The sequence below is a fragment of the Dendrobium catenatum genome, unplaced genomic scaffold (genome assembly GCF_001605985.2).
Source record: "Dendrobium catenatum unplaced genomic scaffold, ASM160598v2 fragScaff_scaffold_920, whole genome shotgun sequence".
Taxonomy (NCBI): Eukaryota; Viridiplantae; Streptophyta; class Magnoliopsida; order Asparagales; family Orchidaceae; genus Dendrobium; species Dendrobium catenatum.
Window position 1 is genome coordinate 2685465 of NW_021319382.1, and position 26012 is coordinate 2711476.

The following is a 26012-nucleotide window of genomic DNA, read 5'->3' on the forward strand; positions in this document are numbered from 1 at the left end:
ACCATTCGGCGGCCCAAACCCACATCTCTGCCGGAAGCCCGTCACAGTCTGCGATTCGGCAGTGTTTCAGAAGAGACCATGCTCAAATCCTGCGATCACGCTCCCACCTGCGTCGTTAAAAGGGAACAAAATGAAGACTTCGATACTTCTCCCTTCCCGCAAGCCTCCACTACAGTAGAATTGCAAATCCCATGACCGAAGCTCCTCTTCCATTACTGACCTCTTCCCGCATCTCAAACTCCCATAGCTGCTTCCGAATCCTCCAATCCCCACCACAAGCTCCAAGCCCGATCACCTCTCTCGGTTCACAAGCTCTTCTCAAACTCCGATTCCCACATCAAAACCGAGATCTCCACTACCGCAAGCCAACCTTTTGTATACGAGCAAACGTCCAGACCTCCCGATCTCCCACTCAGCCTTCCGCTTCATTTGTCCATAGAGAGAGAGAGAGAGGAAGAGAGTCGACTTACCTTGCTCCTCCCTGGAGCTGAATCCCTGTGCCACCTATACCCGATATCTTCACCTATAGAAGCCTCTGTCTCCCTCTCCATTTGCGAACAAAGCCATACCTGGCCGAACTACTACCTTGTCGAACTCCTATAACCGACCAACCTTCCTAGAGCTGCCGTCGACCCAGTCGCTTCATCCGACTCAAGACCCCCTGCCCTAGCCGACGTTCCTCTTCCATCGGGTCGGAATTTTTGACATTTTGATCGCAAGCAACAAGGAGAGCTTGCTATCGAGGTAAACCTCTCCCTTTTATGTGATTTACCTATGAAGCCGTCGAACTAAGAAGAGGGAAGGGGAGGGATTTAGCTAGCCGTGAGATTTAAGAGTCCTTAAATTTTCTTTATAAGGATTTAACCTAAATCATGCTCGAATCCTGCATTATATTGTAACTCGATATCTGTCAGCTTTAGTTCTATTCAGATCATGCATAAACTGCTTATAACTAAGATTAATAATAATTATCTATAGTTAATTATAAATAATTTAAATTATTTATTATTACAACAACAACAACAAGCCTTTATCCCACTAAGTGGGGTCGGCTACATGAATCCTTTTTCTCCATTGTGTCCTATTAAAAGTCAAATTCTCATTTTAATCTAATAAAGAAAGGTCATTCCTAATATTTTCTAACTAAGTCTTTTTAGGTCTACCCCTACCTTTCTTAACATAAGTCAAATCTAATACCTCTACTCTCCTAATCGGGTCATTAGAAGGCCGTCGTTTTATGTGACCAAACCATCCAAGGCGACTCTCTCTAATCTTATCTTCTACTGGAGCTACTCCAACCTTTTCACGTATATGCTCATTTCGTATCCTATCTCTAAGGGTAAAGCCACTCATCCACCTGAGCATCCTCATCTCTTCCACACTTAACTTAGTATTATGCTTCTCTTTTAATGGCCAACATTCGGCACCATAAAGCATTGCAGGCCTCACTACCATCTTATAGAATTTTCCCTTAAGTTTGAGGGGTACATTTTTATCACATAACAAGCTCGATGCATTCCTCCACTTCAGCCATCCAACTTGAATTCTGCTGATAATATCTCCATCTATTTCACCATCACTCTGAACAACAGATCTAAGGTATCTAAAACGTGTACTCTTATTAATGACTTGATCGCCCAAAGTCACAATCCCCTCACAAGGTCTATTACTTTAAATATAATTAATATTGATTAATTATGATTACACACATTCATTATCTTTAATAATAATTAATTATAATTGTTTATTATTTATTATGTTTAATTTTTATTAATCAATTAATTATATTCAAATTATTAGTTATAATTAATTGTCATCATGATTACTTGTAATTAATAATGTTGGAAGAAAAGAAAATGATCTTTTTTTGTCTCGATTTGTGTGCTACCCCGTCGTCACCAACCATTGCGCAAGTATAACCTCCTAAACTTTGAGAACCTGTTTTCGGTGCTTGTAACGCGACGAACGACCACCTATGCACGCTTTTCTCTAGCGTGGTAGGAGGGAATTCGTTGCGATGCTTGCGACGGGGCGGGTAATCATAAAACCCTATTATTGGCGTTAGCAGCGCACCCGAAAATGAACTCATGCATGCTTTTCTCTAGCGTAGTGAGAAGGGAACCTGGTGCGAAGCCTACGACGAAGCTGTGACAAATATAAACTGTGCTTTCAAACTGGTGCCCAAAGACCCATGCACGCCTTTCTCTGGCGCGGTGGAGGACAAAAATTATGGTCGCGGTGTCTTATGACACTGACTGTGCACACTTTTCTCTAGCGTGGCGGGAGGCTCAGTTTCCTGTAGTTTCTCCTAAACAGGGGAGACGCTGGGAGGCTGCCAAATTTTTATCTAAAATAAGATAAGGACTTGAACACTCACAGAGGACTTGGACTCGGATTTGAATGTTAAACTTGAGTTTGAATGAATTATAAAGAGATAAATTCATAACAACATAGAACTTGATTTGATTGACAACTACAAGGATTTAAATGAACATAAAGAACTTGAACCCAAATGGCATTAAACTTAATTCAAACTCAAACAAGCAGTAAAATTTTGGACAGCATGGGACTCGAATAAATAGAAGAAGCTTATCTTGAGCTTGAACTATACTTCTAGTCAAAATTGGGCTAGACCTTGGAAGTCAAGATTGAACCTACTTTGGAACTCGAATCTGAATTGAACTGCAGAGCATGGTTTAAAATTGCGCAATATGAGGCTCGCCTTTGCGCAATTCCAGTGAAAAGCGCCTTGAGGCTTACGCCTCAAGTTTTTTTTATGAGGGCTTGCGCCTCCACTTGGTTGAGGCCCGCCTTAAGGCGCGCCTCGCCTCACTGGCGTGAGGCTTACTCCTCACCCGATATAAATTTAAACTTACATAAATCCTGAAGTAAAGCCGCGAACAAATCACACTTCGTTTACCCCCTAGTCGCAGCAACTTCCTCTCAACTTCCTTAACCTCTAACTTGTCGCCATTTTTTAACATATTATTTGAGTATTATATAAAAATTTACTTTTAATATTTATTTGCACTTAACACAATTTTTTTATTATGAGGCTTACGCCTCAAAATGCCTTGATTCTTACACCTCGCCTTACAAACAAAAACGCCTCAATACCTAATTGCGCATTTTTAAACATGGTGATGACAGTGCTGATGACTTATGAGTTCTTATGTGATATGTCATTGCTATTTATTTTTGGAATTATATGTTAATGAAAAGAATACTGTGATTTGGGAAAGATGGAGTTTGAGTTGAACTATATTTCATGTTGTCTTATTATTGGGATATTTATATTTCACTTCAAAAATGCCTTGAGGCTTACGCCTTGCCTCATGAACGAAAAACGCCTCAATACCCGATTACGCAATTTTAAACATTGCTGCAGAGGACTTGAATCATTCTTGGACCGCAGAGAACTTGGGTTTGAAGTAAATGCGAGAGAACTTGAGTTCAATGGGACTTACGAATTTGAATATGGATGAGCAAACAACAAGGAATAAAATTCAAATGCAATTCATAAGTGAACATTAACAAATGCAACATCACAACAAAAATATAAACATTAAGTGATGAATCCAAGTCATCCAAGTAAGTAACAATCAACAAAATAGGGAACTCATAGCAAGAGGTCGTCATACGAATTCAATCGTCATTTGATTGCAAACACATCAAGCTTTCTGCAATGACTGCAAACACATCAAGCTTTCTGCAAACAAGAAAGGAATATATAAGGAACTTGTGGTGATCAACTTAATTGGGCTGAAGAGATGGATTAATTCAATATCAAGTCCATCATATAGATTGCAAATTACCTTTATGAATCATCTTTAAAGACAAAGAACTCGCATAATCAACCTATTTGAAAGTGAGAAGGATAGCTTGATTACAAAGCCATGATAACAAGGATTTGTGAACTTAGGCTCAAATGAGCAAGTTTTGGAAATGAACAAGAATACTTGGATTTGGACTTGAATGTGTCATGCTTAGACTCGAGCTCAGACGAATAATGCAATTAGCATGAACCTAATTTGAACTTGAACCTAACTTGAGTTCGAGTATAATTGAAATGAATGAGTTGTAAAGAGTTTCAATTTTACAACAACGTAATATTGTGAATTGAATATTGAGAAATTGTCACCTCAATTGAGATGTAAATGAACACATATATAAAACTCATGAACGAGAGAATCTGTAGTATGACAATATGTTCATTGCTACAACAAAGAACTTTCATTCAACACATGAGTAACATGATGCCTCAAGTGTCCACATCAGTGGATCCAAAAGTTCATGTAAAGGAACTTAATGGCGTCAATGAAACAAGATCTATTTATTGTGATGGAAAGAAGAGAAAGAAAGTATATTACACGCGATGAGCATCAAAGCGTGACACCTGAATCTCGGGTTCAGGGATCCGCCGCTGAAAGATCCCGGTGGAAAGGAAAACAAGTCTGGAGGCCAAAGCCTCAATGAAATGAGAAAGAATGAAAAGAAAGAATAGTTGATATGGGCGTGACATCTAGTGATACTTCCCGGAGATTCGCCCCAACAACAAACAACATCAGAAATGGGTCCCAAGGAAGGCCCATGATGGCGGATCTCCGATGGTCGACAACTTGGAGAGTCCTCCAGGAGATCCCGTCCCTCACTAACTCCACCTAAATAGAGCCAACTTCGACCGCAGCCCATTGGTCAAAGAAATAATCCTGCCAAAATAGGAACCATAAATCTAGTGGCGTCGTTGCTCGGAGATCCGTGTACTGGAAGAGGAAGAAGAAGAAGACATAGAAAAATAAGAAAATATAGAAGAAGATATTGAAGAAAATATGGAAGAATACTTAGAAAAAGAAATGGATGAAAGGAATAATAGCTTGGATATGAAAATTGTCTATATGGTGAGACACACCAATGTCGATGATGAGGCCTACTATGATGACGGTGAAGGCGATAACCGTTGGCAACCTCCACTTAGGCAAGCACATCGGCATCTCCATGAAGTTGGATCCACCACTGGCGAAGGTGGTCATTCCCAAAGAGAGGACAAAGTGGAGGAAGTAGATGGGAATCCCCTCGATAATGAAAACATCACACTCCTCGACATGAGAAGGCAGATGAGGCGATAAATGAGAGCCAAAGATAGGGAAATCTCTCAGTTGAATGAGAAGATGATTGAGATAATTGCTCAGATGGGGGAAATGATGCAAATAATACAGTGGGTTGCCGCTGTTGGTGCTGTGCCTAATCCTCCTGCCAATCCTCCAAATTTCCAAATGCCTCAAGTCTCGGGAGTGCGGGGCACTCCTGAAGGTTGTCATGAGGTTCATAATGTCATTCACCAATCCACCCTGCAAAACATTGCAAGTACTTCTGAACCTGTGACTGCTGCACAATTGGAAGGGATTATCACCGAGAAGATCAAGGCCATCATAGCCGTTGATCAGGCGAGGAAGTTGGTGGGAAAGGGTCGCCTGTACCCGACAGAGTATGATCATGTGCCGTATCCTATTTGCCTTATCCAATGGGATATTACGTACAAAAATTCAACTCTTTCAATGGCAATAACAATCCCAGGCAAAACCTGGCACAATTTAAGGTAACTTGTGGGAATATAGGGGGAAACAACGCTTTGCTCTTCCGACAGTTCGTCAGCAGTTTGACAGCAACTGCTTTCCAATGGTATGTTGAACTGCCAAACGACTTTTTAAAGACATTTGCAGAGTTGGAAGCTATGTTTGTGAAGAGATTCGTCAGTGCGACTGAAAAGATAACGATTGCTGACCTTGCTCTGGATAAAAGAAAAAGATAAAAACCTGTGACAAAATATATCACTTGCTGGCGTAATTTAAGCATGAAATATGAGCAGCAATTAGAAGAAGAGCATGCTGTGAAGTTACTAATGAGAAATATTGATGACAAGATGCAACCCTTTCTATGCATGGCTACAATTATCACATTTCAAGATCTGCTGGATAGGGTGGCCAAGTTTGAGAAACTAAACTTGTTCAGATCAGAGAGCTACTCTGATAAGCCCAAGAAGGCTAAAGCCTCAAGTGATAGAAGAGGTGTTGCCGACTCTACGTTTTTCTCTAGAACTAATAGAAAAAATAGGTGATTTACAACGTTGATAAAGGTAAATAACCAATGCAATACGAAGAAAAGCTAAAACAAGCTTATAACCCCAACCCCTAACCGAAGCTGATACTTTGGGGGGGGGACGATAAGCCACAAACTTATCAAGCTGGTGGGGAGCGCCCAAGATAGACAACGGGAAATGGTGATAGAATGTTTTCATCTCTAAAAAAAAAGAATATTCATTCAAGAGAGAGAGAGTGTCATCAAATTATTTTGACAGGCTTTGAAAGAGGGCTTAGAACTGCCTGAATACAAGAGGTCCGAAGAGTCGAAACACATTGGTGATCTAAATTATTGTCTATACCATCAGGTAATCAACCATTCTATTGAAGATTACCATGTCTTTAAGGATTGGATCGAAATAAAATACCGAAAGGGGGAACTCACATTATCAGATAAAGGAAAGCTTCTATGTGACATCAAGAACAAATATATGGAGATCCACAGGGTCAATCAGCATATAACAAACGTGGTTCGCTCTGGGCGCGTACTACATTTGTTGGGGTGGCATTTGTTAACCTTCAAATTTCAGGTTCAAAATTTTTTTTTTTTGCATACTGCACCATTCGGTGGCCCATACCCATATATTTGCCAAAATCCCATCACAGTCTGCGATTCAGCAGTGTTTCAGAAGAGACAATGCTCAAATCCTACGATCACACTCCCACTTGCGTCGTTAAAAAGAAATGAAATGAAGACTTCGACACTTCTCTCTTCCTGCAAGCCTCCACTGCACTGGAATTGCAAATCCCAGGACCGAAGCTCCTTTTCCATTCTTGACCTCTTCCCGCATCTTAAATTCCCATAGCTGCTTCCGAATCCTCCGATCCCCACCACAAGCTCCAAGCCCTTTCCCCTCTCTCGGTTTACAAGCTCCTCTCAAACTACGATTCCCACATTAAAACCGAGATCTCCACTGTCGCAGGCCAAGCTCTTGTACACGAGCAAACGTCTGGACCTCCCGATCTCCCACTCAGCCTTCCGCTTCATTCGTCCAGAGAGAGAGAGAGAGAGAGTCGACTTAGCTTGCTCCTCCCTTGAGCCGAATCCCGTTGCTGATATCTTCACCTTTAGAAGCCTCTATCTTCCTCTCTATTTGCGAACAAAGCCATACCTAGTCGAACTACTACCTTTTCGAACTCCTATAAACGACCAACCTTCCTAGAGCTGCCGCCGACCGTATCGCTCCAACTGACTCCAGACCCCCTGCCCTAGCTGATGCCCCTCTTCCATCGGGTCGGAATTTCCGACATTTTGATCGTAATTAATAAGGAGAATTTGCTATGGAGGTAAACTTCTCCCTTTTATGTGATTCTTTGGCCAAACCCTGTGAAGCTGTCGAACTGAGAAGAGGGAAGGGGAGGGATTTAGCTAGCTGTGAGATTTAAGAGTCCTTAAATTTTGTTTATAAGGATTTAACCTAAATCCTGCTCGAATCCTGCTTTATACTGTAACTCGATATCTGTCAGCTTTAGTTCTATTTAGATCATGCTTAAACTATTTATAACTAAGATTAATAATAATTATCTATTGTTAATTATAAATAATTAAAATTATTTATTATTAAATATAATTAATTATGATTAATTATGATTAATCACATTCATCAACTGATCGTCCGGGACGATATCCGGGACGATTATAGTTCGTCTCTGTTCATCGTATTGTACGAATGAGTTCGTACAGTACGATGTTCAAATTATAATTAAGTCCGGATTTCTTGCACTAATCACGGGTTAGGTTAAGTATTTAAAGAACATCGTACAGTACACACTTGTTCGTACAGTACGAGCGGCGGAAAACATCTTATTTAAGTTAAAACGGCTGTTATGGTTTTGGCTTTGAACATATCGTACTGTATGAATATATTCGTACGGTACGATTTATTCACGGAATCGTCGTACAACCATTTGATCGTATGGTACGAATTATCATAGTACAGTACGATCCACAGAGAAGAAATTCTATTACATTCTACATTTAAAACCTCTCCCCTTGTGTGTGTGCATGGTCAACTAGCTAACATACATCATTACAAGACATGACTCAATAAATGAAAATTACAGACTCATTTAATACGACCAATTTTATGCAATCTTGAGCCTTGAATGTTCAAAGAATGGTGCATGATGTATCTGAAATATTAGTCAACATAGAAAGAAATATGCACTACAAATACTAGGAGAAATAAGAGATTAATAAATATTATTTGTTATCATCAAAATCATAAACTCGAAAGCCCGAGTTGTAACAATCTCCCCGTTTTTGATGATGTCAAATAATATTGGTTGACTTTACAAATTAAAAAAAATTCTCCTAAACTCCCCCTCAGTAAAAGAATTATATTAAAAATTAGGGGAAAGCTTCCTTTTTTTAATATTTTTTTTTTTTAAAAAAGATAAATAAATAACATAAAAAATTAAAACAAAATGCAATAAACTACAATACTTTCTCCCTCTTTGACATTATAAAAAAGAAGAGATAAAATAAAATATAAAATAACAACATAATAACGAAACAAAAACATACAATTATATAAAACAAGTTAAACATACAAAAATAAAAAAAAAACATACAAAACACATAAACAAAAACACATAAACAAAACACACAAACAAACCTTAACATACTTATACCTCATCATCTTGCTCATGTTATGATGAATCAGAAACTAAGTCTGCCCAGGAGACTTTTTGCTTTTCATCTTTTCCCCATATTACAAATGGTTTATTTTTACTCTTTTCCTTTGGAGGAAGAGTTTTTAAGTTGGGGCATTCACGCTTCAAATGTCCGGGTTTCCTACACCCAAAGCAAATTATGTCAGAACAAAACTTAACATTTATATAATTTTTACCTTTACTCCGCTTTTGTTGATGTTTATGCTTGTGCTTCAATAGACTTTCAAATTTATTTGTTATCGATGATATCTCCTTACTTTCATCATCTACTAAGCCATATTCATCTGTGTTTGGCTTTTAGCACAATAGTCATCTCATCACCTGCATCCAAAAATCTTTGACTCACACTTTGCTCGTAGGCAATGAGTGAGCCGATTAGATTGTTTATAGAATAAGCATTCAAATCTTTTGATTCACATATAATTGTGACTTTGACATCAAATTTATCAAGTAAAGAACGTAAAATTTTACTAACTTTTTCAACTTTTGAAAGTTCTCTACCTAAATCATGCAATGACATCACAATTTGATTAAATCTAGTAAACATATCTAAGATAGTCTCATATGGTTTCATGCTGAAAAGTTCATAATCACGCATTAGAATATTCAATTTCGATTGTTTGACTTCACTAGTACCTTCATATGAAATGCACAATCTATCCCAAATTTTTTTTCCAGTAGTACATGTAGAGATTCTCATGCAATCGTCAGAATTTAATGCACAGAAAAAACAATTCAAGCATTTAGCATTTAGTTGTGCATTGACTAGTTCTATTCTACTCCATTCAGTAAAAGGAATATTAATTTTGACTCCATCTATCATACATGAAGGTACAAAGTAGCCAGTTTGAATCATATACCACATTCGATAATCAATTGATTGCAAAAATGTTGACATGCGAATTTTCCAAAAATTAAAAGAAATATTTTCAAATAAAGGTGGTCGTGTAATACAATAGCCTTCTGCAATGTTACGATTTCCAAAATATGCCATGATAGATTTTTTCAAGGTTTTCTAAAACACTATTTTTGAAACCCGCTCTGATACCAATTGAAGTTACTCTGATACCAATTGAAATTACTAGATGCGCCAAGAGGGGGGTGAATTGGATGATTAAAAACTTCTTTAATGAAAAGAAATATCTTTTTATGATTTTATGCGGAAGCGAATTTCATTCATAATAAAAAGATAGATAATCAATTTCATTCACACAATAAATCGCAATAAAAAATATATGCTGAAATAAAGTGCAGAAAAAATAAAGGAAAGAACACACCAAGATTTTTATAGTGGTTCGGTCAAACCATGACCTACGTCCACTCCCCGGAGGCACCCTCCGAGTATTACACTAAACCTTTAGTGATTCTCCTTTAGCTCCCACAGCTAGGCGGAGAAGCCCTTACACAATCACTTCCACCTTCCCCGGTGCGGCGGAGGAGCCGAACATCGTCTCTGTTCATCGTATGGTACGATGTACATCGTACAGTACGATGAGACAAAAAACAACTGATCGTCCGGGACGATATCCGGGACGATTATAGTTCGTCTCTGTTCATCGTATTGTACGAATGGGTTCGTACAGTACGATGTTCAAATTATAATTAAGTCCGGATTTCTTGCACTAATCACGGGTTAGGATAAGTAAGTATTTAAAGAACATCGTACAGTACGCACTTGTTCGTACAGTTCGAGCGGCGGAAAACATCTTATTTAAGTTAAAACGGCTGTTAGGGTTTTGGCTTTGAACATATCGTACAGTACGAATATATTCGTACGGTACGATTTATTCACGGAATCGTCGTACAACCCTCTGATCGTACGGTACGAATTATCATCCTACAGTACGGTCTACAGAGAAGAAATTCTATTACATTCTACATTTAAAACCTCTCCCCCTATGTGTGTGCATGGTTAACAAGCTAACATACATCATTACAAGACATGACTTAATAAATGAAAATTACAGACTCATTTAATACGACCAATTCTATGCAATCTTGAGCCTTGAATATTCAAAGAATGGTGCATGATGTACCTGAAATATTAGCCAACATAGAAAGAAATATGCACTACAAATACTAGGAGAAATAAGAGATTAATAAATATTATTTGTTATCATCAAAATCATAAACTCGAAAGCCTGAGTTGTAACAAATGGGACTTACGAATTTGAAATGGATGAGAAAACAACAAGAAATAAAATTTAAATGCAATCCATAAGTGAACATTAACAAATGCAACATCACAACAAAAATATAAACATTAAGTGATGAATCCAAATCATTCAAGTAACAATCAACAAAATAGGGAACTCGTAGCATGAGGTCTTCATACGAATTCAATCATCATTTGATTGCAAACAAATCATGCTTTCTGCAAATAAGAGAAGTTGGTGGGTGATGAATACAATGTAACACCTACAAATAATGACGATTGATGCAATCTACATATAATTATTGTCTCCGAATTGCAATAGACAATGACTTAACTTCAAGAAAACACATGAATCCTCCTAGCGTATCAAGAAGTAATAATGCTAATCTTGTCAACAATGATCCAAAACTAAATGCAAAGGAATATATAAGGAACTTGTGGTGATCAACTTAATTGGGATGAAGAGATGGATGAATTCAATATCAAGTCCATCATATAGATTGCAAATTACCTTTGTGAATCATCTTTGAAGACAACGAACTCGCACAATCAACCTATATGCAAGTGTGAAGGATAGTTTGATTACAAAGCCATGATAACAAGGATTTGTGAACTTGGCTCAAATGAGCAAGTTTTAGAAATGAACAAGAATACTTGGATTTGGACTTGAATGTGTCATGCTTAGACTCGAGCTCAGACGAATAATGCAATGAGCATGAACCTAATTTGAACTTGAACCTAACTTGAGTTCGAGTATAATTGAAATGAATGAGTTGTAAAGAGTTTCAAATTTACGACAACGCAATATTGTGAATGGAATATTGAGAAATTGTCACCTCAATTGAGATGTAAATGAACACATATATAAAACTCATGAACGAGAGAATCTGTAGTATGACAATATGTTCATTGCTACAATAAAGAACTTTCATTCAACACATGAGTAACATGATGCCTCAAGTGTCCACATCAGTGGATCCACAAGTTCATGTAAAGGAACTTAATGGCGTGAATGAAACAAGCTCCTAGTAAGTAGAGCCTCTCTTATAGATGATGAAGAACTTGCAAATACAATCTGCTCACAAACAACAAGATCCCTTGCCAACATGTTCAATGCAATATGCAATGAATATTAGGACGCTCCTACGATCAACCACTATTTAACTGTCAATAAATACACTGAGCTTCTGCAAACCAAAAGTAAAGAATATGCAGAAAATGTAAAGTGCCTACACAGTGTTGTGAGAAGTTCACCGCATGTGAGTATAAGAGAGCAGTGGTAAATGCAGACATTTGTGGGTAGTGGTAAAAGTCCTGTTGTACGTTTAACATGTCATATTAGGCTTTCAAAGCCTATAATCAAGAGAATTCACTAATGAAGGCATAAAACTATGAAATCCGATCATTCTATATGAGTCAATAGGAGTCGATAGGGTTCGAATCATTGGATAAATATATGGTTGTGGCGATCAATATATTTATTCTAATACATTTATATTAGTCCTTCAAGGCCTATAATCAGGAGAATTTACTAATAAATGCATAAAGCCTATGAAACCCGATCCTCTATCAACAACTCGACAGAGTCGGCAAGGTTCAAAACATAAATATTTTTAAATGACCCCAAACACCCCGATGTTGGTCGTGTTGAATGCAAATCTCAACCGGAGGGATTTATTCCAAATAATTCAAAATGTTATCCAAATATCAAAAATCATCTGAGATCCCAGATATTTAAAACTGAAATCTAACCATAAAACACTTAAAACAAAATACATCAACTCTTCGCAATAGTTTGCCGAGGTGGATAAATTTAAAATTTACTTCAAGTCACATAGAGCTATTGACTAGTTAAAAATATCACTAGGATTTATTCTCAAAGAACCTCCTGCCAATAACGGCGTGGTATGTGTCATCTAACCGGCAGTTTTGCCGCCAAATGGCACTGCAGGATAAACGTTATGACTTGAGGCCCTCTAAACCGAGTGATTTTGCCGTAAAATATATCACGATCTGACCTGGCTAGCCCGAATTAACGGGGCAGGAGAAGACAGTCGTACGGAAAACACCATAACATAAAACATAACAATTTCATTTAACTCATTTATAACGGAACATGAACACCATTATTTTCTAGATGGTTCTCCTAAAAAAGAATCCCACAAGCAGGTGTGAGCTTACTCGCTTAGCAGGTATTCTTATTTTTCATAAAAATTTGCATGAATCAAAAGAAAGCATCATTTCATAATAAAATATTAAACGACAGTCAAACTCGCACAACTTCATAACATTACTTATAAGAAATATTTTCTAAAACTTTCCTCAATCATAAACCTTTCACTTAATATTTTTCCTCAAATATTAACTTTCATATTTCGTAGATAAACATATATAAACCATATTATGCATAATGTCTATTATATCATGCATCTCGGAGGTGCCCATAAATTCTGTACTAATTAGGTACATATTTTCATATTATTTGGTCATTTCTTTATCATTGGCTCTAACGAGTTTCCTTTACCATTTAAGCTTTTTCAGCTCTTTTATCATTTGGGCACTCCGCATCATCATGCACATTCTCATATTATAATTTATATTTTGTGTTCAGTCAATCATATGCGTAAAGAGAACAATTGTGAATAAAAAATCATTCATTTAAAATATGAATATATTTTGTGTTCAGTCAATCATATGCGTAAAGAGAACAATTGTGAATAAAAAATCATTCATTTAAAATATGAAAATCTTGAATCTAAATTTAATATGAAAGCTCATTAACATTATGTAATAAAAGACTTAAACATGTTATTTGCTAGAACGTGAAAAGAATTCGGTAATTCTTTTCTTCTTAAAGTGAAATAAAGAGTAAGTGAATTATTAAATTAAGTTTGATTTAGGTATGAATTTATAATCTTATTTTTTCTGATTGAAGAAATTGAAGAATTCCGTTCAGGTTAGCATTGCTTTGATGGTTCAATAGTGAATAAAGGAGATTAGAGGTAAAAATTTATTTAAGTAGAATTTATATGGGAATAGTGAAGATTGAAAGATGATAATAATATGTTGTATGTGAATTTAGAGATTGTTTTAAGGAAGATCATCGCAATAGTTGAAGGTTTGAAAGTAGTTGAAGTCAAAAAATTCAAAGTGGGTGATTACAAATTTTTATTATTGTATTTTATTTTCATTATGAAAGGAGTATTTTATATAATTATTTTACCTCTTATGACTTATTTTGGAAACTATCATTAGTAAGGTGATGTATTCAAATGCATGGATGATGATAGAAATTGAAATATAAATTGTTATAGTTGAAAATAATTAAAATATTATAAGAATATGAAAGTATATAAATATGTGAAAGAAAATACATGCAAAGAAAATACATATAAAGGAAATAGAAAATGAAGTTGGAAACTATTTAGATAACATATAAGAATACAATTAGAGAATAAAGAAATATATGATAACTTATAGCAGCATAAATGAATTAAAGAGAATGAATGAAAAAAGAAAAATGATATACATGCAAATTATAGTAGTTCACTTCCGTATGATATTGACTGGGTAAGCAACGTACCTATGCACATTAAATTTAAATAGAAAAGTTTGTAGCTTTAACTATATATTTAGATGATTCTCCTGTACTAATTGAATTGGAAAAAGAATAAATGTTGAATTATTATGAAAAGTATATGATATGAAATTTATAAATGAATGAATAAAATCAAATGAAAATGCACATATTAAATGTTATATGACTATACGTATATCAAATGTAATATGCATTGTATTTTATACATGTTTAATTGTTATTCATATTGAAAGGTTAGCCATTGAGTTTATATCGTAAACTCAACCCATTAAATTAATAATTTCAGGTAAGTCTCCAGAGAAATAGAAATAGTTGAAGGAGAAGAGGAATATGTCTACAGAAGACGGCGCACAAATGCAAGCAGGTAATTTATAATTTATGATAATGTTAAGTATCTGGAATATTTAATGGGTAGTTTGATAGAAGATTTTGTAATAGTGGCTCTTCAGTTGTACTGAGAAGTTGTATGTTAATTTGCTTATGAAATGGAATGAATTGTTTCCACCGTTCGACTTTTCATTCCCGTCTCGTTAATTCGAGTATCCGGGCCGGGCTGTGACATTGGCTTCCTCAACAATGAAAGTACCAAATTAGTGTTACCCATTTATGCCACATAATCGATAGGAGTATTTAATAATGAATTGGATTTAACAGTTTAAGAAGATAGTTTAACTACATCTCGCTAAATGGAGATGATTCACCTTATTTGTCGTAGGAGTGATTTATCCACTGGTTTTATTTTTTCTACTTTTGATTGATTTGCTATGTAACTTATGGCATGTTCCATGTTTATGACGAAGTTTCCCATGATAATTACTATATAAATTTATCTTCTCCTATATGCTTATTTTGAAATAAATTGCGACTGACTTGTGCTTCTGGAATTATTTGTAGATTTTTTGCCATCTTCATTGGATTCAAATATTTTGTTGTTGAGTATGACATGAAGAATAATATATTATCTTGGAGGATAAAAATATTTTGCCATGGACTCAATAACAAAGCATATATTTTTTATTTAATTATAGTAATTTTCTAGTCAATATATTTGATTAAATAGGGCTTATTTTATTTTGGAGTACAAGTTCTACATAAGGGCAATCCCATAGTTAATTATATCCCAAGGATTTATCATTTGAGAATTTTTTTGATTATGATAGTGGTTTATATCTTTTCATTGAAATTTTGGCTAATATTTTATATGATTTAAAAAAAAAAAATTATCACATATTTGATTTTTGTGAATTCCAAACAGATTGAATCAACTTAAAATCAATTTTATAAATGAAAGCCTAAAGAGGAAATTATCAAAGTGAAATATTTATCAAATATTTAATCTTTGGAAATGATCAAAGTTGGAGAAATGAAATATTTAGTTACCTGAATTCTCATCTTGACAAATTTCTAGTATTTGTATGGTTAAATCATAAGCTTGAGATTGATTCATAAGATGTAAATACATTTGTGACATATTGTCCCACAAATCCTTTTCCATTAAATAGCAAAAGTAGTTGCCACTCATCTCCTAGGTCATCAAATTGACTAACATGTCATTAGCATAAAATTTATTGTACCCTAAGTGGAATAGATTGGATTGTCCGCATTGACCATCTTAGTCTCTCTTGAGTTCTAGTTGATCTTGCCTCTCCCTCTGAGGTACATCCATGTTGATTGAGACCATTGTAGAAAATTTTGATCGTTCGACTTGATGGAGGCAATCTTGGTGAGATGATTATTTTAAGGCTGCTGAGTGGGATGACATCCCAATTTAGGCTACAGTGTTATCCTAGATGTTCTAGACATACTGTCATAAGTGGGAGCAAGCATGAGGATGCATTGAACGTCAGAACATCCATGAACGACGAGGTTGGGATGAACCCAAGGATCCTATCCGTAGTGGAATGAACATGAATTGCATAAGGGATGAATCAAAGGTCTAATGTTCACCAGGTTAGACTTGAGTGGAATGATCAAAGATGCGGGAGGCTGAAACTGTTAGAATCGGCTTGGACGGTTCTGTTGAACTGACCCTAATAGAAAAACTAGAAACCCTATGGGCTGACGCCACAGATTCCATCCTCCAAAACCAGCGAGTAGGATCGCACAGCAAGAGGGATGTGCGAGTGAACGAGCTAGCGATTGCGGGATCGATTGAACAAATGTAATCGTGCAAAACGATTCGTTCGGAAGTAAAAATATGCGACTCCTTATGTAAGAAAAATTCATTTCGCTCAATCCTGTAAAATTACATGAGAGAAAGACATAAGTTAGGGAAAATTGCTAACAAATAGGAAGAAGAAGAAGGAGAAGGAATGTTCATGAAAATTTTCATTTTTTTCCAAATTATTTTGTAATGTTAACCTAAGAAGAGAACAATGTTTTATTTAACGGCAAAGAAATGAAATTGGTTGAGGATGGAAGAAGAGAAAAGAACGTTATCGTGGTAATTTTTAATTTAAGAATAATTAACTTTCAATCATATATAAAAATTAACAGTCCATTGATGTAATTTATTTCATAAGATAGGCTTTGTTTAGTTGGTTTTGAGTAGAATGCAGCAAAGAAGAATGTTCAACTCTCTTATTATTGGTGAAAAGTAAGTAAATTTTTTTTATGGTAAAAGGAAGAAATTTAATAATTATATTTTGGTGAATCAAAATTTTGTGATAAATTTTGATGGTGAAAGTTTTGATTCATTGAAGAGAGAGATAAATTGAGGTAATTAATGTCATTTATTGATAGTTAATTTTTTTATTTTAGAGATTAAGTGTAGATTATAAAATTATAGCAATGTTGTGATAATTTAGAAATATTTAATGTTATTTAAATGGTATATTCAAAGCAAATGAATATCATTTGAAACATTGTAGGATTTAAATTGTTGAACTGAAATAAAGTATTGTAGTCAATAAGAGATCTTAAGGAGTGTTTCAGTAAAGTTATATATATATATATATATTCATTGAAAATTTATTTGAAATTAGTTAAAGTTAGTTGTAAGATAACAATACAAATTTATGTAATTATGTATGTGACCCTAGGTGTTATATTAAATAGGCCATTTAGAAACTGTGAAAGTTTGAAAAAGATTTAATCAAGAAAGAAGTAAAACAGATGATTATGTTTATTACATAGCAATTACATTATTTTGTTTTTCATTTCAGTTTTAAATATAATATCATTCCTATTTATTTATTAAAGTTTAAGTGTTCATTATGTTCCAAAATGATAAAAGTTTAGCAATTAAATGTGCAATGTAATATATATATATATATATTAGATGTTCATTCGTATTTATTTATTAAAGTGTGTGTGTGTGCGCGCGCGCGCGCGTGTGTATGTGAAAAGAAAAGTGCACGTATTAATTAAATTACATACAAAAGAAAGTGAAATGAATAAAATAATTCATAATATGTAAATGAAAGTATTAAAAGAAGGAAAAAATGTATGCATGCAAATATAGGAGTTCGCCCTCTTATGGTATTGGCTGAGGACACAACATACTTGAGCACGTTAAATGAAAAATGAAATTGAAATAAAAATGTAAATGATTGTATCTTCGTTGGTACAAAATTTTGGCGGTGCACCTGTAATAAATGAAAAGAGGAAAGAACTAAATGAAATGAAAAAAAGGAATAAAGATATTTGAAAATCTATATTTATATTAAATGTTTATGTTAATGGAAAAGATCAACAAAGGAACATTATTGTTTTTATGTGTGTTTAAATGCTATATTAAAAAAACAAATTGCTATATTATAAGCTATAATTACCCACTAAGTTTATTATGAGAACTCAAATTGTTAAATTTAAATGTCACATAAATCTTATGTGAATTAAATGACTGAAAGAGAAGAGTTAATCTATAAAAGAAGTTGATCAAATGGCAAGAAGTAAATTAGTTTAATATATCTTTAAATTAGAAAATTTGTTTGTGGTTCTTCAGTTGTATATATTGGATGTTAGTTTATTAAGTGTTTTATATTATTGAAAGAACTGTACTGACCCTTTGATTGTCTGTTCCCGCCTCATTAATTCGAGTCTCCGGGTTGAGTTGTGAAAGAAACGAACAAAAACAAGACAAGCGAGGACATGAGAGGTCGAGACTAATGCAAATGACAAGAATCGAGGATAAGGGAGGTCACAATGAACATCTTCTTCCCTCTCTACTACCATAAAGATGAAGATGAAAGAAGTTGGAGATTGTAAACTAATTGATTAGCTATTACTTGTGTTTTTGTACATATACAAGGCTCAGTCCGATTTATGGGCCTCACATTAGCTACTCAAATAAGAAACAAATCTAATATATAATAAGAAATTAAAAATAATACATAATCTATATCTCAAAATAGCTTGAACAACATTTGGTTTTAGGTGGTGATGAAGTCTTCAATGTGAGACGGTGGAGGAGAATTTGAGCTGTAGTTAATTAATTGAGTATTTGAAATTAAAGTAATTAAATATTTAACAGCATTAGCCTTTCCATATATTGTCAAATCTTGACCTAAACCTATAAATATGGGGTCAGGGGAAGAACAAAGGACACCAAGTCATTTGTATTCAAGTATTGTACTTTTCATAATATAGTGAAATCTCATTACTTCTTTCTTAAGATTCTTTTTGTTTCTCAATTTTTTTTTCTATTTGTCTTGTTACTTTTCATAGTATGGTTTTGGTGTTTCTCATAGATGAATTTGGATTCAAAATCCTTAGCTCATTCATTTTATTGACAAAGCATGAGTTCATGATATATAATATAGCGGGATAAAAAATTTGATAATACCTAGTTCTCAAGAATAATGCTTTAAAACTGTTAAATATCATTAATGAATTCGTTCTAATTATAATTATGGAATATTCATATCCAAATACGTGGTTTAAACTCATGCATTTTTTAGAACTATAGAACCCCTTTCAAGCACCTTTTTTTTAAAAGGTGGAAATTTATATCATAAAAACAGGTGAGTACAAGATCCTTAGGAGGGATCCAAAGCTCTATAAAAGCTCAAAGAGCTACATCAATAAAATCTAAAGAGTAATAGATTCTTGTCTATAGTACACAAAAAAATTTCAATGAAATAGTACAACTAAATAGAAAGCCACAATCCAAAAAAGCCTTCAGGAAAGGGTCAGATGCTAAAGCTCCAAAACTTCATTAAATCCAATCCAGGCCTTTTTCAAAAAACAACCTGCATAAAGATCTAAAGAGACAAAAAAACCAATGGACCTCAACACCAACCATTAAACCATGACTTAACGCCTTCACCATAAGCTCAACCAAATCAACCATTGTGACCTCCTCCAACCAAAAGGAAAGAAACTCCCAAAGGCAAAGATATATAACCATAAAAGGTAGGAAATGAAAGTTGGAAAATGAATAAGCAGAATGATATTGAAAACAAAATACTTCCAAAGCATAAGCTCATTTTCTAAAATAAGGCAAAACTTTTTTATCCAAATTTATTAAACCTCTCAAGAGAAAGGGAATATTTAAGTTTGAGAATGTAGTAAATTCAAGTAAATCAGCACCCATTTTAGCTAAAAAATCAGCACATGAATTCCTATCTCTCCAATTATGAGTAATAGAGTAATTCAATTGAGAAAGTAATTTTTTAATATTTTTCAACAAGTAAAATGAATCAGACTTATCTAAATTATCAGAAGTAAGTAAGTGAAGGACTAAACTAGCATCTACCTCAATCCATATTCTTAAGAAAATTTTAGTAATGTAAAATGTGAGTGCATGATAAATAGTCATGACTTCAGCATAAATAATGGTACAAGAATGAAGAGGGCCAGCAAAAGAAAGTAGGAAAGTACCTTTGTTGTCTCGCATAATTCCATCACGCCCGCATTTAGGATTTGAAATAGAACCATTTGTGTTAGTTTTGATAATTTTTTCTTTTGGATATGCCAAAAAATAAGTTTGGGATAATTATCCAAAAGATTGCCAATTAGAGTCATGCCTAACTTTTTAGCAACAAATTTAATGCCCCGAAATTGATTGTTTTTTATGAAATTTGTTTTATGTAGACCAACTATTTTTTCCATGGTTCTAGCAGTAATTCTTTTATGATTCATAGGAATATTCCTGTATTTTGCATAATTTCTATCCATCCAAATAAACTAAATGAAAGTGATGGCACATTGAATAGATTGAAGTTATCAAATGCGTATTTGCTTTTTACATCATTCTACATTCGTGAGGGCGGGTGGATCAATGATTTTGTAGTTTTCATTTTGATCTGGCAATCATTGATCTAGATATCATGGGTACAAGTCATGAAAACCACCTCTCTAAAAATGTAGTGATGAGGCCTATACATCAACCTTCCCCTAACCCCTCAGTTAGGAGTTTCATGAATGGTGACACACTTTATTGTTCTACATAAGGTCATGTGTTATTCTCTATAAGCTTAGGATTCTATTTCATTTAACAAATAATAAACATCTGTCGTAGCACAATGTTTTAAATATATGTTGAATGTACTTTTTATTATATGGGAATCTCTGTCCATCGTGCATTTTACACATTTCTAGAAGATTCCAAAATCTATCAATCATTAAACTACTTGAAGGTTATTTCTTTTCTGTCAAGCGATTGCATTGTACAACTTTGCAGCAAGATCTGTGCAGAAATTGAACTTTGAATCTTTAATCCTGTAACCTCACTTCAAATCAAAGAAAAATGAGTTGTTTTGAAACTTTACCAACTTCGTTTGGAAGAGAACACTAAAAATCTCTCATTTCTCCGTAGGTTGAGAAATGGATCAACCTCAAGACTGGGCAGTCAACGGGGAGGATTAAGAACCCTGATTCATTACTAAGGGCAGTCGATGTGTTAGTTAGTCAGTCACATGTAAATGCAGTGGCTGTTGTTGGGCGTTTCCCAGATGATTTAGAAGAAATGGATGATTATCGACAAGGAAAGGTAATTTTCAACAGCGATTTTAGTTTTCATTAAGTATTTTTTCTGATTCTTACTAAAGAAGTAATCAAACACTCTGTAACCTTATTCTTCAATTCTCATGATCTGATGCTAACATTGATGAACGACCTAAACTATACTTGTTAAAGTGGAATTGATAATACTAGAATAATAATTTATAACTGTAACGTTTTACTAATTTTTATTTTTAGTTCCCTCGAGAGCTTCAGTCTCCACCAATCTTTTGAAATAACTTAAAAAGTCGACAAATAAAAGGAAGGCATCTTTTTCATTGCGAAATTCCAATGGAATCATGAAATAACTAGAGCAGGTTTTAGGTGAAAAATGTAGGTTTGTTTTAAGCAATGAGTTATACAATCTATTAGGAAGGCATCTTTTCTTTGGCCTAAATCTATTTTCACATATGAGTTATACAATTCTGCAGGGCATAGACTCATTGGCTGGAGTTGAGGCAGTTATTAGCCATCTTATTGTGGAAAGGTTTCAGATCCCTTGTGCTCATGCACCTGCAATATTACCTGCTCCTCTCTGCTCATCACTGTCCCCAAGGTCTGCTGCGGAAGAGGTCAGTAGAGAAATAATTTTAGTGTTTTCACACTATGCGTTAACATATTGACCCTATTGAATCAAGGAGATAAAAGTTAATTTCTGATTCTCGAGCCTTTTGTCCTTCCAATGCATGAATAGAATTGCCTTTGAATTTATACGTTTAACAGAAAGATGGAATAAGTTCAATTCATATATTTGAAGATAAACTTCTGTACGTATTCTGAATGCCATATTTTAAAATCCAAAAACATTCTTTTTTCAATGCCTCTAAGAATATTTGTTTTTAACTGTTGCTTGATCATGATTTTGGTTTGTGGCACAATCCAGGAATGACAAAACGTGAAGCATTAAAATTTTCCTAAGTCATAAACATTATTTTTGCCAGCATATTTTTAAAGGAGCAATTCTAGTTACGAGATCAGAGTATTCATATTGTTTCTGTTAAAGAGCAAGCATGTTGGTTAGATTGCATTATCTGTAATTGGGAGGACATTGGTTTGAATCACAGAAGCAACCGCTCTAAGATGATGGTATCACTGCACGTACATTAATTCCTTTTGAAATCATGTATTTACTGGTTCTAATGCATGGGATTGCCCATTCTACTTTAGCAGAGACATCTATAGGCTTTTGAACAATGAGGTTGTTATCTATGAAAATTTGATTCATAACATGAGAATTGATTTATGAGGCATAAGCGAAATGGAGTTGTTCTAAAAGATGCTTAAAGATAAAACTTTAGATTCATGAGAGTTACCTATTGAGATTTGGAGAATTATGTTTGATATCAAAACACATGGAACTTCTAGTAATGCAATGTCTAGAGAGGGATATAATCTAATTTGGGATTATAGAATTAATTAGTTATTGTATTAGTCTGGATTTGACCCCACGTAGTGGGTTAAAGGCTTGATGTTGTTATTGTAGATGAGTTTGATATTTGATAATATGCCATATTGTAAGTGTTTGAATGAATGATATGAAATTTAATAAATAATAAATTTCTATTTTTTATTAATCATTAGATTTGTTGACGAATATTTTCGCATCGACTCGACCTTGATCGAGCCCGACTAGGCTCGATCGCTCTCGATCAACCCAATCGATCATCGTCAAGGCAAAATTGATCCAAATTTAGCCTCAATTTAATTAAATTAAACCCAATTTAATTTAATTAAAATCAAATCAAACCCAATCAAACCCCGTCGAGCGTCGTCGAGCCCAATTCGACGCGATTTGACGCAATTCGGCGCCGATTCAGGTTTAATTTCATAAAATTAAACTGATCGGACCCGCTCGGACCCAAATTGATTTGAGTTGAGTCCAATTTAGGCTCAAGTTCAGCCCTAACTAATGAGATCATAGCTGATTTGATTTCCCTAATCATATTTCTTGATATAGGGCTGAGATTGGATCCCAAATCCCACCCAATTTCAAATCTAATGGGCAGAAAATCTACTCGAGTAGATTTTTTTCTCTCGTTTCTCGCTACGAGGCGGAGAGATGTGACGGAACGGGCGGCTACCCGCTCTGTGCGTGCGTCCCTAAGAGAGTGGATAGAGTGAGGGGGAGCGGCATTCGGCTCCCCCTGTGGTTTTCATTCGCCCGTCCCGCGACCCAGAGAAAGAGAGCGATAGAGAGAGTGACGGAGAGCGGGAGAAAGGGGCGGAAACCCTCTTCCCGTACGTGAACTTTCCCTCCGACCCCGTCCAAGGCTTCGGCTAAGCCTTCCAGGCGTCGGTCTCCTCCCGTTTGCCACATCTCTCGGAGTCGCCGGCCTCCAGGTTTGCTCCAAAGCCTCCCACTTCCTCCAGATTTGGTGGGTTTGGTGTATTCTTGCTGTAGAACGCTTCTACTCCCTTCTTTCTTCGTCTCCAGCGATCTCGAGGCGAGTTGGAAGCTATTTGGAGCTTCCAAACAGTAAGGGAAGGCTTCGAAACTCTCCAAACAGCAGTTTGGAGCCTTCAAATCAGTTTGGTCAGCAAACAACAACTTCCGGGAGCCTTCAAACAGTGAAATCTGCTGTCCGGAGTGCTTTGGATAGCAAATCCACCTCTCGGAGCGACTTGGACAGCGACTTCGGAGCTTGGACAGCGAGCCGGAACTTGGGTAGGAGCGCTAGGACAACCCGGGAGAGGTATATCTTTGAAACTTAGTGAAACCTAGGGTCCCCCAAGGCCAATTGTTGTGTGGTTGACGCCCCCAAGCCTTAGGTCCTTAGAAACTTCAATTTTCGCTCTCCTAAAACCCTATCCCCGCTGTCCACTTGTTTAAATCATGAAAATCAAGTGATTTTTCATGATTTGCCCTCATATGAGAGCTAAAAGGATGGAGGCAAGGTGGTGGGGCATCGAATTGGTGTTCAATGTCCCCATTTTTGCATGTTATATCATTCATGTCATAGTTAATGCCCTTACCTACGACCAAATCTTAGGTTTAGTGGCTTATTCGATGTCGAATGAAATGTAGGAGCGTGGAGTCTCTTATCTAAGTGTGGCATGCGTTAACATACCCCTAAAACTTGCATGTTATGACAAAACTAGCATATACATGTGATAGGGTTGCACCGCCATGACATACACAATTACCTCTAGATTTACTAGATGTTCAAGCATGTATTTCAATCATTCTTTTTTTATAAAGTTGTGGGATTGTCCATTTGCATTTTTGACTCATGTTACAAATCCTACAACTAAAAGGTTGATTGGAAGACATCCTTGAACTTCTCTAAATTTAGGGAGACGAAGTGAAATTTCTCTTTTTTTATGCGCTTCCTAAATGCTAAATTGAGCTTATGTGAGTTATTGCCTTTTGAATGTTCGCCTTATGTCAATGGCTATGGTCCTTGTACCTACAATTTGCAAAACCATGAATGTGTCCACCAAACTTATGGATGCTTGCAAAGCAAAGATGGAGTGGTCTATGGCTTCAAGGAGCTTATAGATTGCACCCCATTATATATTGGAAGTTTGTTGGACATGTTTATTGTAGTTTGTAAGTTGATGGATCAAGGGTGTTAACACATAACTTAGGCACTTGGTGAAGCTTTCGAAAAGACAATCGAAAGCCTTCTCTCTTAGGCTTCCCTTAGACTCTAGAAAACTAATTCTTAGAGCCTATCCATAGGATTTCTAATGACATTCCATCCTATGTCTTTAGGTTTCTTAGATGACACCATGTGTTGTCTTTGTAGAAAGGTAGTATGGGAAAGTCCACCCTATCCAACATCTCAAATCATGCCAAAATTGATTTTGAGATTGTTTCAATGAGTTGGGAGTTTTCTAACAAAATCTTTCCTTCTCTATGCATAGTGGTTTGGAGCACCTCAAGGCTCCAAACACTTTATTACATGAAACTTTTTGACTTAGGACCAAAATCCTAGGTTCGTGGCATTTTGTTTATTGATCAAGATCAACAAACATTTGTCCATCGCCCTTCATTTTGGACATTTTGGAACATCCTCAAGGCTCCAAATGTGAGATTGTGTGAATCCTAGCCCTAACCTAGGAGGTACAAACCATCACATGTCTACTTTTAGGTTTCTCCTAGATCTTGCCAAAACGGATCTTTAGGATTTTCCTAGAAACTTCCAAATCCCCAAAATCATATCAAATTTGATTTGGGAAAACCTCCCAACGCTTTAGGAAGTTAGCCTTCCCTCTTTCAAGCAAATCCAAAACATTTGTAGGAGAGTGGGAAGTTCTCTTCCTTATGTACATGTCCCTCATACTTAGTAGTTGGGGTGTTCTCTAAATCCCAATTATTAGTGCATGAATCAAGATTTTAGGAAACAAATCCTAAGCTCCCATTCAATTTGCTAACAACACAAAGTTAGCAAATGAACGTTTCTCCCTTCATACATGATGATTTGGAATTCTCTAAAATTCCAACCTATCTTTATATGAAAATCTTGTAGCTTAGAGCCAAAAATCTAACTATATCTCT

General features: G+C 35.3%; 1 protein-coding gene across 4 annotated transcripts in view; it reads left to right on the forward strand.

Moving 5' to 3' along the window:
* LOC110113289 (uncharacterized lipoprotein syc1174_c) overlaps positions 1-26012 on the forward strand; it is a 47758-nt gene extending 21746 nt beyond the window's left edge. The window contains exons 6-7 of one of the 4 annotated variants that reach the window (XM_028697373.1): positions 21327-21500; positions 21943-26012. In XM_028697373.1, the coding sequence (XP_028553206.1) occupies positions 21327-21500; positions 21943-22134 (366 nt within the window). In that variant the 3' untranslated portion in view covers positions 22135-26012. The remainder of the gene's footprint in view (positions 1-21326; positions 21501-21942) is intronic. The other 3 variants (XM_028697372.1, XM_020845797.2, XM_020845796.2) reach the window with 3 other exon arrangements.